This window comes from Oncorhynchus clarkii, chromosome 25 (genome assembly GCF_045791955.1).
Source record: "Oncorhynchus clarkii lewisi isolate Uvic-CL-2024 chromosome 25, UVic_Ocla_1.0, whole genome shotgun sequence".
NCBI classification, from domain to species: Eukaryota; Metazoa; Chordata; class Actinopteri; order Salmoniformes; family Salmonidae; genus Oncorhynchus; species Oncorhynchus clarkii.
Window position 1 is genome coordinate 16,786,670 of NC_092171.1, and position 13,596 is coordinate 16,800,265.

The 13,596-nt window shown below is 44.4% G+C and overlaps 1 protein-coding gene across 3 annotated transcripts in view; it reads right to left on the reverse strand.

Annotated features, from left to right (window-relative positions):
* Positions 1-13,596, reverse strand: part of LOC139383719 (NHS-like protein 3) — a 39,123-nt gene continuing 25,527 nt past the window's right edge. The window contains exons 3-8 of one of the 3 annotated variants that reach the window (XM_071128275.1): positions 6,851-6,988; positions 6,680-6,723; positions 6,391-6,541; positions 6,134-6,235; positions 2,348-5,968; positions 1-2,237 (exon numbers count right to left, since the gene is read on the reverse strand). In XM_071128275.1, the coding sequence (XP_070984376.1) occupies positions 2,367-5,968; positions 6,134-6,235; positions 6,391-6,541; positions 6,680-6,723; positions 6,851-6,988 (4,037 nt within the window). In that variant the 3' untranslated portion in view covers positions 1-2,237; positions 2,348-2,366. The remainder of the gene's footprint in view (positions 2,238-2,347; positions 5,969-6,133; positions 6,236-6,390; positions 6,542-6,679; positions 6,724-6,850; positions 6,989-13,596) is intronic. The other 2 variants (XM_071128276.1, XM_071128274.1) reach the window with 2 other exon arrangements.

Genomic DNA, 13,596 nt, shown 5'->3' on the forward strand with positions numbered 1-13,596 from the left:
TTTTCATTTTTATTAATTTAACATTTCAAAAAACATAATTCCACTTTGACATTATAGGGTATTGTGTGTAGGCCAGTGACAAAATCCAATAATCCATTTTAAATTGAGGCTATAACACAACAAAACTTGGAAAAAGTCAAGGGGTGTGAATACTTTCTGAAGGCACATTGTGTATTAAAAGAGTCAAATGTAATATTTGGTCCCATATTCCTAGCACGCAATGATTACGTCAAGCTTGTGACTCTACAAACTTGGATGCATTTGCTGTTTCTTTTGTTTGTGTTTCAGATCATTTTGTGCCCAATAGAAATGGTAAATAATGTACTGTCATTTTGGAGTCACTTTTATTGTAAATAAGAATAGAATGTTTCTAAACACTTCTACATTAATGTGGATGCTACCATAATTACGGATAGTCCTGAACGAATCTTGAATAATGATTGAGAAAGTCAGATGCACAAATATCATACCCCCAAGACATGCTAGCCTCTCATTACAATAACAAGGGAGGTTAGCATTTTTTGGGGGGGTTTATGATATTTATGCCTCTAACTTTCTCACTCATTATTCATTCAGGATTATCTGTAAATCATGGTAGCATCCACATTTGGTCCCCTAAAATGGGGGGAACTATCTACAAAAAGTGCTGTAAATCCTAAATGGTTCACCCGATATGGATTTCAATACCCTCAAATTAAAGCTGACAGTCTGTAAATAGTCATGGTATCATTTCAAAACCAAAGTGCTGGAGTACAGAGCCAAAACAAAAATGTCACTGTTGCAAAACTTTTGGAGCTCACTGTATACAGTCAAAATCTATTTTATATAGTCTTAGTTTGGACTGTAATTCAACATACAAATGTGTCTAAGATGGATACTGAAAACCCAGACGTGTGTGAACATGGGAGGTTTCAAGACATCCTGATAAGACACAAAAAGGTAGAAACCTAATTGACTCACAAAACATTGATGGAAGATTTCTCAAAAAGGTTTCAGAAACAAGGTAGAAATAATGAAATGGCTAAATGAATTCATTGTGAAGATATACATTTATTCTGTTACCTTGAAATAAATGAAACTATACATAATCATTTGTCAGATTACTTTTCTACAATCATTGAAATCACTGAATAATATGTACTTTCAAAGCAGATGTTTCCTTGTTGAGAAATATCCCAAATTCTGTACAAATTAGTAACATAAATGCAATGTATAATATAGCTCCCATCTGGTTGAAAGGAAATGTATCAAAATGTGCAGGATATAACTAAAAGCAAGACAAAGATTTGCCACAATAGTCTTTTTAAATGACCAGTTAAATTCATAAACTGTGCTTCAGATGAAACCTGTGAGATTTGATTTACACGCAGGGTGAGATTCCTGTAAAAGTCTGTACATTCATACCAACAAAAGAAAAAAAAAACATGACCATGAAAATTGGGATTCTCATCATGAATATGATTCTCATCCTCATTCTAGAACTAGTGGTATCACCCAGCTCTGATTATAGCATTTTAGTAGCTAAGGAGAAAAGGAAATGACGACATCAGGAAAGATTGCCACATATTGACATAGAAAACATAAAATAACATCATATTTCCCACAAAATCTAATGGGAAGGTGTCTACAGGACAAATAATTTAGGTCAATTATTTTATTACAACAAACATGGATGAAATAAGAACTCAACACATTCTAATTGTGCATTATCTTATAACGATATGAATATATCAAAAATTCAACATTGTGGTATATAATCCAGACAAGTGTTTGCAGTACCCAACAGCAGTAGCTGTGACATTCCATAGTTGACACTAGAGGGCAACCTAGACCAGCATGCACTGTGACTGACTCTCCATTATTAAATCAGACCAGTAAGAAGTCCCTCTGCCAAAGAAAAATGCTCCAAAATACAACAAGAGTATTAGAAAAATTAAAGGCCAACACCATTTTAACATGCACTCAAAGGATTTCAAACTCAGAGCTCTTATGTGAGAGGGTTACATGTAGTTATGTCCAGTTGCCCTGTCTTCAGAAGGCTCTGATTGCGTCATCCACTCACTTCTTTTTTTTTATCCACCTCTCTCCCTCTTGCATATTGCGCTTGATATGTGGTGTCTTCTCAATGTACAGATAAAAGTCTGTCTTTGTGAATGATTAATCCTTGCTTAGTGGCAGTGTTGCTCATATGGAGGATAATGGTGGCACTGCTGTCCCGCTTGGAGCCTCTGGGGCACCTTTGACAGGAGAGAAAGATCAGTCAGATCAGATCAACAAGCAGTGCAAATGGACAATAGCTGTAACAAATTAGGCAAGTATGGTTGTGTCACAATCACAGATCCCTTACCCTCAATGCTGTCTGCTGGCTATGCTTCCTGACCCGCAGTTTGCACATGCTCAGTCTCCACACTGGGCTCTGTCTCTTTGACCTTAGGCTTGGGTTTCCTTGACACAGGTGGAGGCACCTTGACCACCACCTGTGTTTCTATGGACTTGGCTGGATTGGACATAGATGAAAGCTCAGCTATCAGGTTCTTTGTGAGATTGGCCTGGGCCTCAGGGGATGAGGGGGTCTCTATGACAATCTTCTTTGTACTCTTGGCAAAGATGAAACTGGCGGTGGAGGAGGGAGACTTGAGACTTGTTGGAGAGTGCAGACTGAGACGAGAGGGAGGCCCCTCTTTACTTCTGGATGCTGTCCTCAAGCGGATGGCCTCCTGCATTCTCATGGAGGGGGTGGTGGCTGAGGCAGGAGGTGACTTCCTCGTAGGAGAGGTGACAGTGGATGACTTTAAGGGTAAATTAAGTATGCTGGGCTGGGGCTTGGCTGGGGCTTCAGCTACCTCTAGGGCCTCAGCTGGGACTGTGGCTGGGGGCGTTTCTGCAGCTGCCTCTGGGGTTGTTTCTGGGGTTGTGGCTCCCTCTGGAGCTGAGGCTGTGGCTACCTCTGGGGCTGAGGTTGCCTCTGGGAATGTGGCAGGCTCTGGGTCTGCCTGTGGGGTTGCCTCTGTGGCTGGGGCTGCCTCTGGGGGTTGGGCTATGGGAGATTGTGAGATAACAGTCGTAGTTGGGGATGTGACAGTGGGAGGGGGAGATGTCATGAACAGAGACCTTCGAATAGGCTTCTGGGGAGCCTCACCGTTACTGGGTTTTTTGGTCCTCAAAGTGACCCCTGTCCAGTCCTGTCCCTGGTCCTTTTCCTGATCCTGGTCACCATTATTGACAGACCTCAGCTTGACCGTCTGCAGAATGGTGGGGGTGACCACGGGAGTGGAGCTCTCCTCTGGGGGAGTGGGAGAGAAAGCGCTCTTGCTGAGGGACTTGTCTTGGTTCTGTCCCTCTGTGGTCACTGGACTGTGCTGCTGTATGTTTTCCAGTGGAGGTGGGGGTGGAATACTTTGGGGAGGTGGAGGGATGTAGGAGGGAGGACCAAATTTAGCTTTTGGTGGAGGTGGGGCTTCTTGGGGAGGTGGAGGTGGGATACCCTGGGGTGGAGGTGGGATTCCCTGTAGTATAGATGAAACAGGGGGCACAAGTTCTGTCATAACTACCCTTGGTGGTGGGGGAATGGGCAGGTCAAGCTCATTGCCAAGGGTGGCCAAGTCCATGGGAGAAGGCGGAGGGGGCCAGGAGGATTCCCCAGTGGTGGAGACTAGTGGTGGCTCTGGAGCAGGCATAGAGTCTGAGGGGGCCACAGGTGGGGTCTGTTTGGAAGGGGGAAGAGGAGGATAGTGTGCTGGGGGAGGGGACGGAGATGGGGAGATGTGTGCTAAAGCAGGGCTTACCATAGACGTATCCATTTTAGGTTGGAATTCAGTCTTTTTGGCTGCAGCAGGAGTAGTAGTCTGTGTTTCTGTCTTTACTTTTCCTAGGCCCTTTACTGGAGCTACTGCGGCATTCACTGATTTTCCATTTACCAAATTACTTGTCTGGACCTTCTCTAGTTTACCTATCAACTGATTTACATTGACCCTCTCTGGTTCAACCACCAACTGACTTCCCTGCACCTTCTCTTCAACCACCAACTGACTTCCCTGCACCTTCTCTTCAACCACCAACTGACTTCCCTGCACCTTCTCTTCAACCACCAACTGACTTTCCTGCACCTTCTCTTTAACTCCCAACTGACTTCCTTGGGCCCTCTCTTCAACCTTCTGTGCTACTTCACTCTCCTGACCTTTTCCTGACTCAAACGTATGTGCTGCTGGATTACTAGTCTCCACAATGGAAGACCGTACCCTTTCCTGGTCTGCTGGACCTGTCTGCTCTTTAGCTCGAGGCTCAGTGACCCCCTCCAGCACACCTCCTGCCTCCTGCTCTGGTGCTGCCTCATCTCTCCTCTCAGGTGACACGTTCTTAACATAACCCTCTCTTGATGTGGAAGGCGACTGCCTCTGCTGTCGTCGATCCTTTGGGTTCTTTCGCACCACCGTATCCGTGTTGTTGGGGGCCGGGGGACCTAGTAGCAGTTCAAAGGTGCGCTTGTTGTGTGCCCATACCTCCGGGGGAGGAGGAGAGGGGGCAGACACCTTGGGTGGGGGCGGGATGTTGAACGGCTCTCTGAGTGACATGACTGAAGGTGAGGGAGTTACAGTGTCGACTGGCTCAGGCGTCTTGCTGCTTTCAGAGGCCTGAGGCTGAATGACAAGTGATGGGGCTGAAACTGCCGGCGATGGTGCCATTGGGAAGATGATTGCTCGGATGCCTCTTTTTTTCCCTGGAGATGGGTTAAGGGTCTGTTTGGAAAGGAGGGTGGGCGTGCCACCGTGGCTGGAGTAGCCGCTGGAGGGAGAGACATTCTTCAGGCCATTTTCCTGGGGGGTCTGTTTCTGGGGAGAGGAGCCTGTGGAGCCTGGCTGATCGTTCCTCACCTTCTCCCTGGCTGCCTGCTGTGGGATGTTGAAGGGGCTGGCTGTCACAGAGCCTGAAGACTCATCCAGAGAGCTGGTGTCTGCTGTGTAGCCAGGGCTACTGTTGTTACTTTCCCCAGCACTGAAAGCCTTAACCTCCCCTCCGTGGAATGGGCTGCTTTGGGGAGGGGCAGTAACCATGTTGTTAATCAGGTCTCGCGAGTGCTTCTTCATGTTGTCCTTGTGTAGGGAGTAGGAGCGGCTGGGTGGGGTCGGTGCCCTCTTGGACTTCATCACAGACATGCTCCGGGCGAAGGGCCCCTCCTGTTTGCCATCATCCCCTCTGGCTTTCCCTTTGCCGTTGGTGGCGGAGGTCCTGGAGGCCTTACTGACAGAGGAGTGGATACTCTTGCTGTCCAGGGTCTTCTCCCTGGATGAACCCTCCCCATCCCCCCCCTGTGAGCCCCCCTGTCTGGTGGTGCTGTTGGAGGAGATTGTGGAAGAGTCAGACACCAGGGTCTCAGAGGACTCAGAGTGGCTCCATCCAGAGCTGTCAGAGAAGTGTGGTGGGTTGTAGCGGGAGGCGGAGGACATGGTAGAGGCGTGGGAGGAGGCGCGGGAGGAGGCGCGGGAGGAGGCAGGGCTGGCCAGCAGCAGGCTGCTCTTACTGACAGTACGAACGCTGCTCCGACTACGGTTCCGGGTGATCTCCACCACGTCTACGGAGGGTAGCAGCACAGCGTTTGGGATGATCTTAGACATGTAGGTGGCCTGGGGGGACATGGACATGACGGGGCTGGGGTGCAGCTGAAGCAGGCTAGAGGTTGTGGTCATCCAGGGGACAGCCAGGGACTTGGGCCGATTCAGGTTGGACAGCTGGGGGCCCATGTGCTGAAGGAGAGCCAGGTCGTCCATGTGTCCGGCCCGGGAGGGGACCTTCTGGATCTGGTCCTCACAGACAGGTTGCAGGCCTTCTACGGACTGAAGGTACTTCCTCACCCCCTCGTGGGAACCAGCCAGGTGAGGTCCATCGATGGTGGAGAAGTCCAGACTCTCACCGTTAGGGAGCCCACCCTCATCTATAACCTGACGACCTGCCCATGAGGCTCTGTCCAACCCTTAAGTGAGGAACAGAACAAATCAGGATAGGTTCATATACAGCTACACAAGCCAATAGAAAAGTACGTGCTTGTGTTAAGGGTGCAATTATCCACAGGCATCTTCACAATGGCCTATACTGACACATTTCAATCCACTTAAAGCATAAATAATGAGTAGCATACCCAGTTCCCTCTGGACGTGATGTGGTATCCCCATAACTGTGGTTCTCCTGTGTCTCCTCCTGGCCTTGGCCTTCTCTGGCTTCAGGGGCCTGAAGGTTGATGCTGGGGAAGGAAACAAAAAGCAGGAGAGAAATATTAGGTCAAAATTACCAACAACAGGCACTTTCACTCCATACAATCAAACAATCACTGGTTGGACAAGGTGTTACAGTGGTTCCAGTATGAATCATTCTCTGGCTATGGTCATGTCAGGTTACCTTGGCGGGTCAGTCCTGACCGTGAGGACCGTGTGGAGACAGTGGAGCGTGTTGAGACCTGTGACGCTGTGTCTGGTATGGTGCTGTCTGACAGATAGCCTCTCCTCTCACTGTCACTCTCAGTGTCGTCTGGCAGCCGGGTCACTGTCGACTATAGGAATCCCAGAAAGTTCAACAGTAAACCATTAGTATACGCTTAATTATAGCAGGTTTGGTGTGAACTTGTAACAGGATAATGTTTAGTGATTTGATGTAGCACCGTGATTAAAATGTAGAATGGGAAACTTACTGTGACGCTTTGGTCATCCTGGTAATCCACCCAATTATTGGTTTCTGAAATTAAGGTAAACATTTTTCAAAAAGAGCGGCCACATTAAATTTACTTAATTAGTTAATCTAATCAGGGGTAGGTGATGGAGTTAGCGTCAGTATTTGGAGGGATTTTCAGGGTGTTTAGTACCTTCCTGCTGCTGCAGTTTGAGTCCCTCTAGGGCCTCAGTGTGCAGGTCCTCCAGGTACTTAGGCCGGCTGCCTTCAATGAACACATTCTCCTGGAAGTGTGGAGGGACGCGAGTCCCATCCTCATGCTTTGGGACTGCTGGGAGGAGAGAGAATGTGAGTGGATATACATACATACTGTGTATGTCTATGCATGCATTTTCATTACAGCGTGTGTAAATAAATGCACAATATCAATGACAAAACAACATTGTATCAAAATGATTGGATATTAATTATATCCACAAAGGTTGAATGTGAACAGATGTCTCTACTTATCAATCCTGTTCCAAAACAATCTTTATTTAACTCACTATACAATGGCTGCTATGTGCAATAAAGACAATGCAACAACCCAAAATAATGGGTAATTGTCCTCAACATTTAAATGGTATTCATCAACTACATTAGCCACAAGTCCCAGCAGGCTTCATTGAGATAATCAGCCAGTATATTCCAAACATTCCTACTCTCATATAATTCAGAGAAGCAGTGTCATAGGGTTATCATGAGAACAGTAGTAGTACCCATTCCAGAACAGCAGTCCTGACTAGAGGTCGACTGATTATGATTTTTCAACGCTGATACCGATTATTGGAGGACCAAAAAAAGCCGATACCGATTAATCAGACGATTTTTTTATTTTATTTGTAATAAAGAAAATTACAACAATAATGAATGAACACTTATTTTAACTTAATATAATACATCAATAAAATCAATTAAGCCTCAAATAAATGAAACATGTTCAATTTGGTTTAAATAATGCAAAAACAAAGTGTTGGAGAAGAAAGTAAAAGTGCAATATGTGCCATGTAAGAAAGCTAACGTTTAAGTTCCTTGATAAGAACATGAGAACATATGAAAACTGGTGGTTCCTTTTAACATGAGTCTTCAATATTCCCAGGTAAGAAGTTTTAGGTTGTAGTTATTATAGGAATTATAGGACTATTTCTCTCTAGTCCAAATACCATTTGTATTTCATATACCTTTGACTATTGGATGTTCTTATAGGCACTTTAGTATTGCCAGTGTAACAGTATAGTTTTCGTCCCTCTCCTCGCGCCTACTTGGGCTCGAACCAGGAACACATCGACAACAGCCACCCTCGAAGCATCGTTACCCATGCAGAGCAAGGGGAACAACTACTCCAAGTCTCAGAGCGAGTGACGTTTGAAACGCTATTAGCGCGCACCCCGCTAACTAGCTAGCCATTTCACATCGGTTACACCAGCCTAATCTCGGGAGTTGATAGACTTGAAGTGATAAACAGCGCAATGCTTGAAGCATTGTGAAGAGCTGCTGGCAAAACGCACAAAATTGCTGTTTGAATGAATGCTTACGAGCCTGCTGGTGCCTACCATCGCTCAGTCAGACTGCTCTATCAAATCATAGACTTAATTATAACATAACACACAGAAATACGAGCCTTGGGTCAATTAATATGGTAGAATCCGGAAACTATCATCTCGAGAACAAGACATTTATTCTTTCAGTGAAATACGGAACCGTTACGTATTTTATCTAACGGGTGGCATCCATAAGTCTAAATATTTCTGTTACATTGCACAACCTTCAATGTTATGTCATAATTATGTAAAATTCTGGCAAATTAGTTCGCAACGAGCCAGGCGGACCAAACCGTTGCATATACCCTGACTCTACGTGCAATGAACGCAAGAGAAGTGACACAATTTCACCTGGTTAATATTGCCTGCTAACCTAAATATGCAGGTTTAAAAATATATACTTCTGTGTATTGATTTTAAGAAAGGCATTGGTGTTTATGGTTAGGTACAGTCGTCCAACGATTGTGCTTTTTTCGCAAATGCGCTTTTGTTAAATCATCCCCCGTTTGGCGAAGTTGGCTGTCTTTGTTAGGAAGAAATAGTCTTCACATAGTTCGCAACGAGCCAGGCGGCCCAAACTGCTGCATATACCCTGACTCTGTTGCAAGAGAAGTGACAAAGAAATTCATGCTAGCAGGCAATATTAACTAAATATGCAGGTTTAAAAATATATAGTTGTGTATTGATTTTAAGAAAGGCATTGATGTTTATGGTTAGGTACACGTTGGAGCAAAGACAGTCCTTTTTCGCGAATGCGCACCGCATCGATTATATGCAACGCAGGACACGCTAGATAAACTAGTGATTATGATTGATTGATTGTTTTTTATACGATAAGTTTAATGCTAGCTAGCAACTTACCTTGGCTTCTTACTGCATTCGCGTAACAGGCAGGCTCCTCGTGGAGTGCAATGTAATCAGGTGGTTAGAGCGTTGGACTAGTTAACTGTAAGGTTGCAAGATTGAATCCCCGAGCTGACAAGGTAAAAATCTGTCGTTTTGCCCCTGAACAAGGCAGTTAACCCACCGTTCCTAGGCCGTCATTGAAAATAAGAATGTGTTCTTAACTGACTAGCCTAATTAAATAAAGGTGTAAAAAAAAAAAATCAAACATCGGCCAAATCGCTGTCCAAAAATACAGATTTCCGATTGTTATGAAAACTTGAAATCGGCCCTAAATAAATCGGCCATTCCAATTAAATTGGGCGACCTCTAGTCCTGGCATCTAGGATCAGCGAGATAATGTTAAGTGCAGGGCAGCTGTGGCCGCGTGCTAAGCCATCATCTTTAGTTAAACAAAGCTGCTTTAAAATGTAGCCACGTCCTGTACATGCTCTGTTGGGCTAGGAGGACCATGCTGGAATTAGTCCGTTCTACCATGTGCTCTCAATGATCACTGCTATAACCATCACCATCTCTTTATTTCTCTGGAAATATACCGTTGACCACATTTACCATATCCTCCTAATAATAACAACAAGTTCACACAAACTGTCAATTCAGTCAGAATGATTGATGAATTAAGTGTTTTGCAGAAACAGTGACAGTATCCCAGCAAAGTAAGGAAATACAAGCTCTCAGTGATAGACATTCAACAAAATAACATCAGAAGAGACTAAATAGAATGGTCCATTAGAGCTTGCAATGCCTCTATCACACCAATAGCTAACAGTTAACACATTTCATGACTACAGGTATGAACTAGTCCCCTTTACAGTCTTACTCATATCAATTGAACCAGTTAACCACCCTTCCCTTATCCCCTAGAAATGACCTAGAAAAGGTTTTATGGCCAACACTTGCTTGGCCATAAAACTTCAAGAAGGGAATTCAAGGTATGTATCATAAATGAAAACTGTCTGAGAATATCCAGGACTTAGTCCATTGCTTTAGCCTATACTGTAACTCACCTTTCCTGTTGAAAAGCGAAGGCACTGCCAGACAGTAAACATTCCGAGTCAAAAGCACCACCATAGCTTCTGAGATACCATGGTAATATAAACCCCAAAAATGTATAAAAACAGATCTTATCCTTCGAAAGTAAACAGGAGTTCAAAACTATCCCAGTGAGTTTTTTTTTCCAGAGTTTAATTTTGTTTTAGGGTAGATCATCATCCGATACAGACAAAATAATTCAGTGGATCCAGATAGAAGATATCTCCCTTGTTTTTGTTATTACCACCCAGATCTAGTGGTTCCATCAATAGACAACGCAAACTCACTAATCCCAGGAACCTAATTCTACCCATCCCTCGAATAAGCACCCCCTTCCTTATGTCCCTGAGCGACTGATCCCCACGGCTCTCTGTTTGTGGACATGCTGACCCTGGATTGGTCAGAGCGTTGTTATGACACTGACCATGCTAGTGGGATCAGACACAATCGCTCAAACACACAAAGGGAAATAGTGGTTAGACAGTCTAAGCTCTCATCTGCTTGAAGCAACCATTTAATCATACTGACTAGCCACTGTGCCATTTCTGACAACTAATGTGGTTTAACTGACAGAAGAGATCTATAGGAATCCTTGAAGAACAAGTTCCTTGTGAAGTCCGATTCTCACCACACACATTCCCCACAAGGTGGAGTAAAGGAGCTAGACAGTATGAAGGTTTCAGTATTCAAACAAGATAGATCCTGTTGGGAGAGAATGTTCTTAACACTTATGTCTTACACAATATAATAATGTTACACAATGAAATCATGTTCCCCAATTCCTTTTATCTACCAACACAGTCAATGGGCTCTCACTGGACTAAAATAATCAACTGAATACATCATTCCCTGTGATTTACTACAAATGTTGTGGAGAGGCTAGTATCTTATTACTTCACATCCCTTTAGCAAATCTACAATTGACATTCCTTATTCGCACGAGGGGTATGTCTGAAAATGTGTTCTACTGTGATGCACAAACCTCAATCTGCACCTGGGAAAGTGGTATATTTACTTCCTGATGCAGTAAGCAAACATTGCCATGTTATTGTCATGCTCAGTAGCGATAACTCTTTACATCAGTGCTACAGGTATCTCACCAGGATGAATGGTACCTTCTTACGAAGTATGACTCACGTGGGCCATCAATGGCTTTTTTTTATTTAACATGACATTGTCATTCATAGATAAGAGAGAGGTGAGACCTTTGAAGGTAGGGACGACAGGTACAGGAGGAGAAAATAGGAAATGTAGGTGCAGCCAAAATGACAAATAGATTTAAAGATGAAAGATTTAAAGATGAATACAACAGTCAGAGATAGTCAATAGTGTGTGGGGGGGGGGGGGGGGGGGGGGGGGCATGTCATCTGTACTTATTTGAGCCTATTATAATTACGTTCATATTAATAACATGGGGCGGCAGGTAGCCTATTGGTTAGAGCGTTGGACTAGTAACCGAAAGGTTGCGAGATCGAATCCCCGAGCAAGGGGACAAGGTTGTTCTGCTCCTGAACAAGGTAGTTAACCCACCGTTCCTAGGCCATCATTGAAAATAAGAATTTGTTCTTAACTGACTTGCCTAGTTAATTAAGGGTTCAATAAAAAATAGACAGACTTCATTTAGTGAGCACACCAATGTTATTATAGTTGATTTTCTATTAGTTTTTATTCTTTAAAAAAAAAGTTTCACTTCATTTTCAGACTTGATTTACTCGTTTTTATTCGGTTTCAGTTAGAAATGTTTTGATCAATTTCGTTTTTATATTATTAAGTTTCAGTTTTAGTGTCAGGGACAGAAAGTGGGTTTATGCGTGGGAGGCTAGGAGCCATGTATATGTTGTAGGACTATAGCAGGGGTACTCCAGTTCTCCTTGAGATGGTTCAGTCACACAAATGTCCTAAGTGGCAAAGGTCCAGATGGATATTGTCATTTATCGGCGTAGTAACAAACCCCCACCTCACAACCCCAAACTGTTAAAACACTTCTTCAGCCAAGTAGTGCCCGGGCCAACCAACTAGGGAGCCAGTCCCACACAATCAGATTAAGCAACAAGAAAATGACATTTCTATTTTTATCTAAACACCCTCAGAGCAAGCAGTGCACTGGAATGACATTCAGATGAACTGGAATGAAATTCACTCAATGGATGGGTGGCCAAAAATAACTAACTGAAAGCCACACCCCCAATCAGCCACAAATATGACAACACTGAGGATATGTGCATTCGGAAAGTATTCAGACCACTCAACTTTTTCCACATTTTTGTTACAGCCTTATTATAAAATTGATTAAGTTGTTTTTACCATTACTCGCAATAACCCATAATGACAAAGCAAAAATAGGTTACAACCTCGAGTCTTCTTGGGTATGACACTACAAGCTTGGCACACCTGTATTTGGGGCGTTTCTCCCATTCTTCTCTGCAGATCCACTCAAGCTCTGTCAGGTTGTATGGGGAGAGTCGCTGCACAGCAATTTTCAGGTCTCTCCGGAGATGTTCAAGTCAGGGCTCTGGCTGGGCCAGTTAAGGACACTCCTGCGTTGTCTTGGCTGTGTGCTAAGGGTCGTTGTCCTGTTGGAAGGTGAACCTTCGCCCCAGTCTGAGGTCCTGAGCGCTCTGGAGCAGATTTTCTTCAAGGATCTCTGTACTTTGCTCCGTTCATCTTTCCCTCGATCCTGACTAGTCTCCCAGTTCCTGCCGCTGAAAAACATCACCACAGCATGATGCTGCCACCACCATGCTTCACAGTAGGGACGGTGCCAAGTTTCCTCCAGGTGTGATGCTTGGCATTCAGGCAAAAGAGTTCAATATTGGTTTCATCAGTTCAGAGAATCCTATTTCTCATGGTATAAAAGTATTTTGGTGCCTTTAGGCAAACTCCAAGCGGGCTGTAATGCGTCTTTTACTGAAGAGTGGCATATGTCTGGCCACTCTACCATAAAGGTATGATTTGTGGAGTGCTGCAGAGATGGTTGTCCTTCTGGAAGGATCGTTAACCTCTACATAGGAACTCTGGAGCTCTGTCAGAGTGACCATCGGGTTTTTGGTCACCTTCCTGACCAAGGCCCTTCTCCCCTGATTGCTCAGTTTGGCCGGGCAGCCAGCTCTAGGAGGAGTCTTGGTAGTTCTAAACTTCTTCCATTTAAGACTGACGGAGCCCACTGTGTTCTTGGGTACCATCAATGCTGCAGAAATGTTTTATTACCCTTCTCCAGATCTGTGCCTCGACACAATCCTGTCTCGGAGCTCTACGGACAATTCCTTCAACCTCATGGCTTGGTTTATCCTCTGACATGCACTGTCAACTGTGGGACCTTATATAGATAGGTGTGTCTTTCCAAATCATGTCCAATCAATTGAATTTACCACAGGTGGACTCCAATCAAGTTGTAGACATGGATGATCAATGGAAACAGGATGCA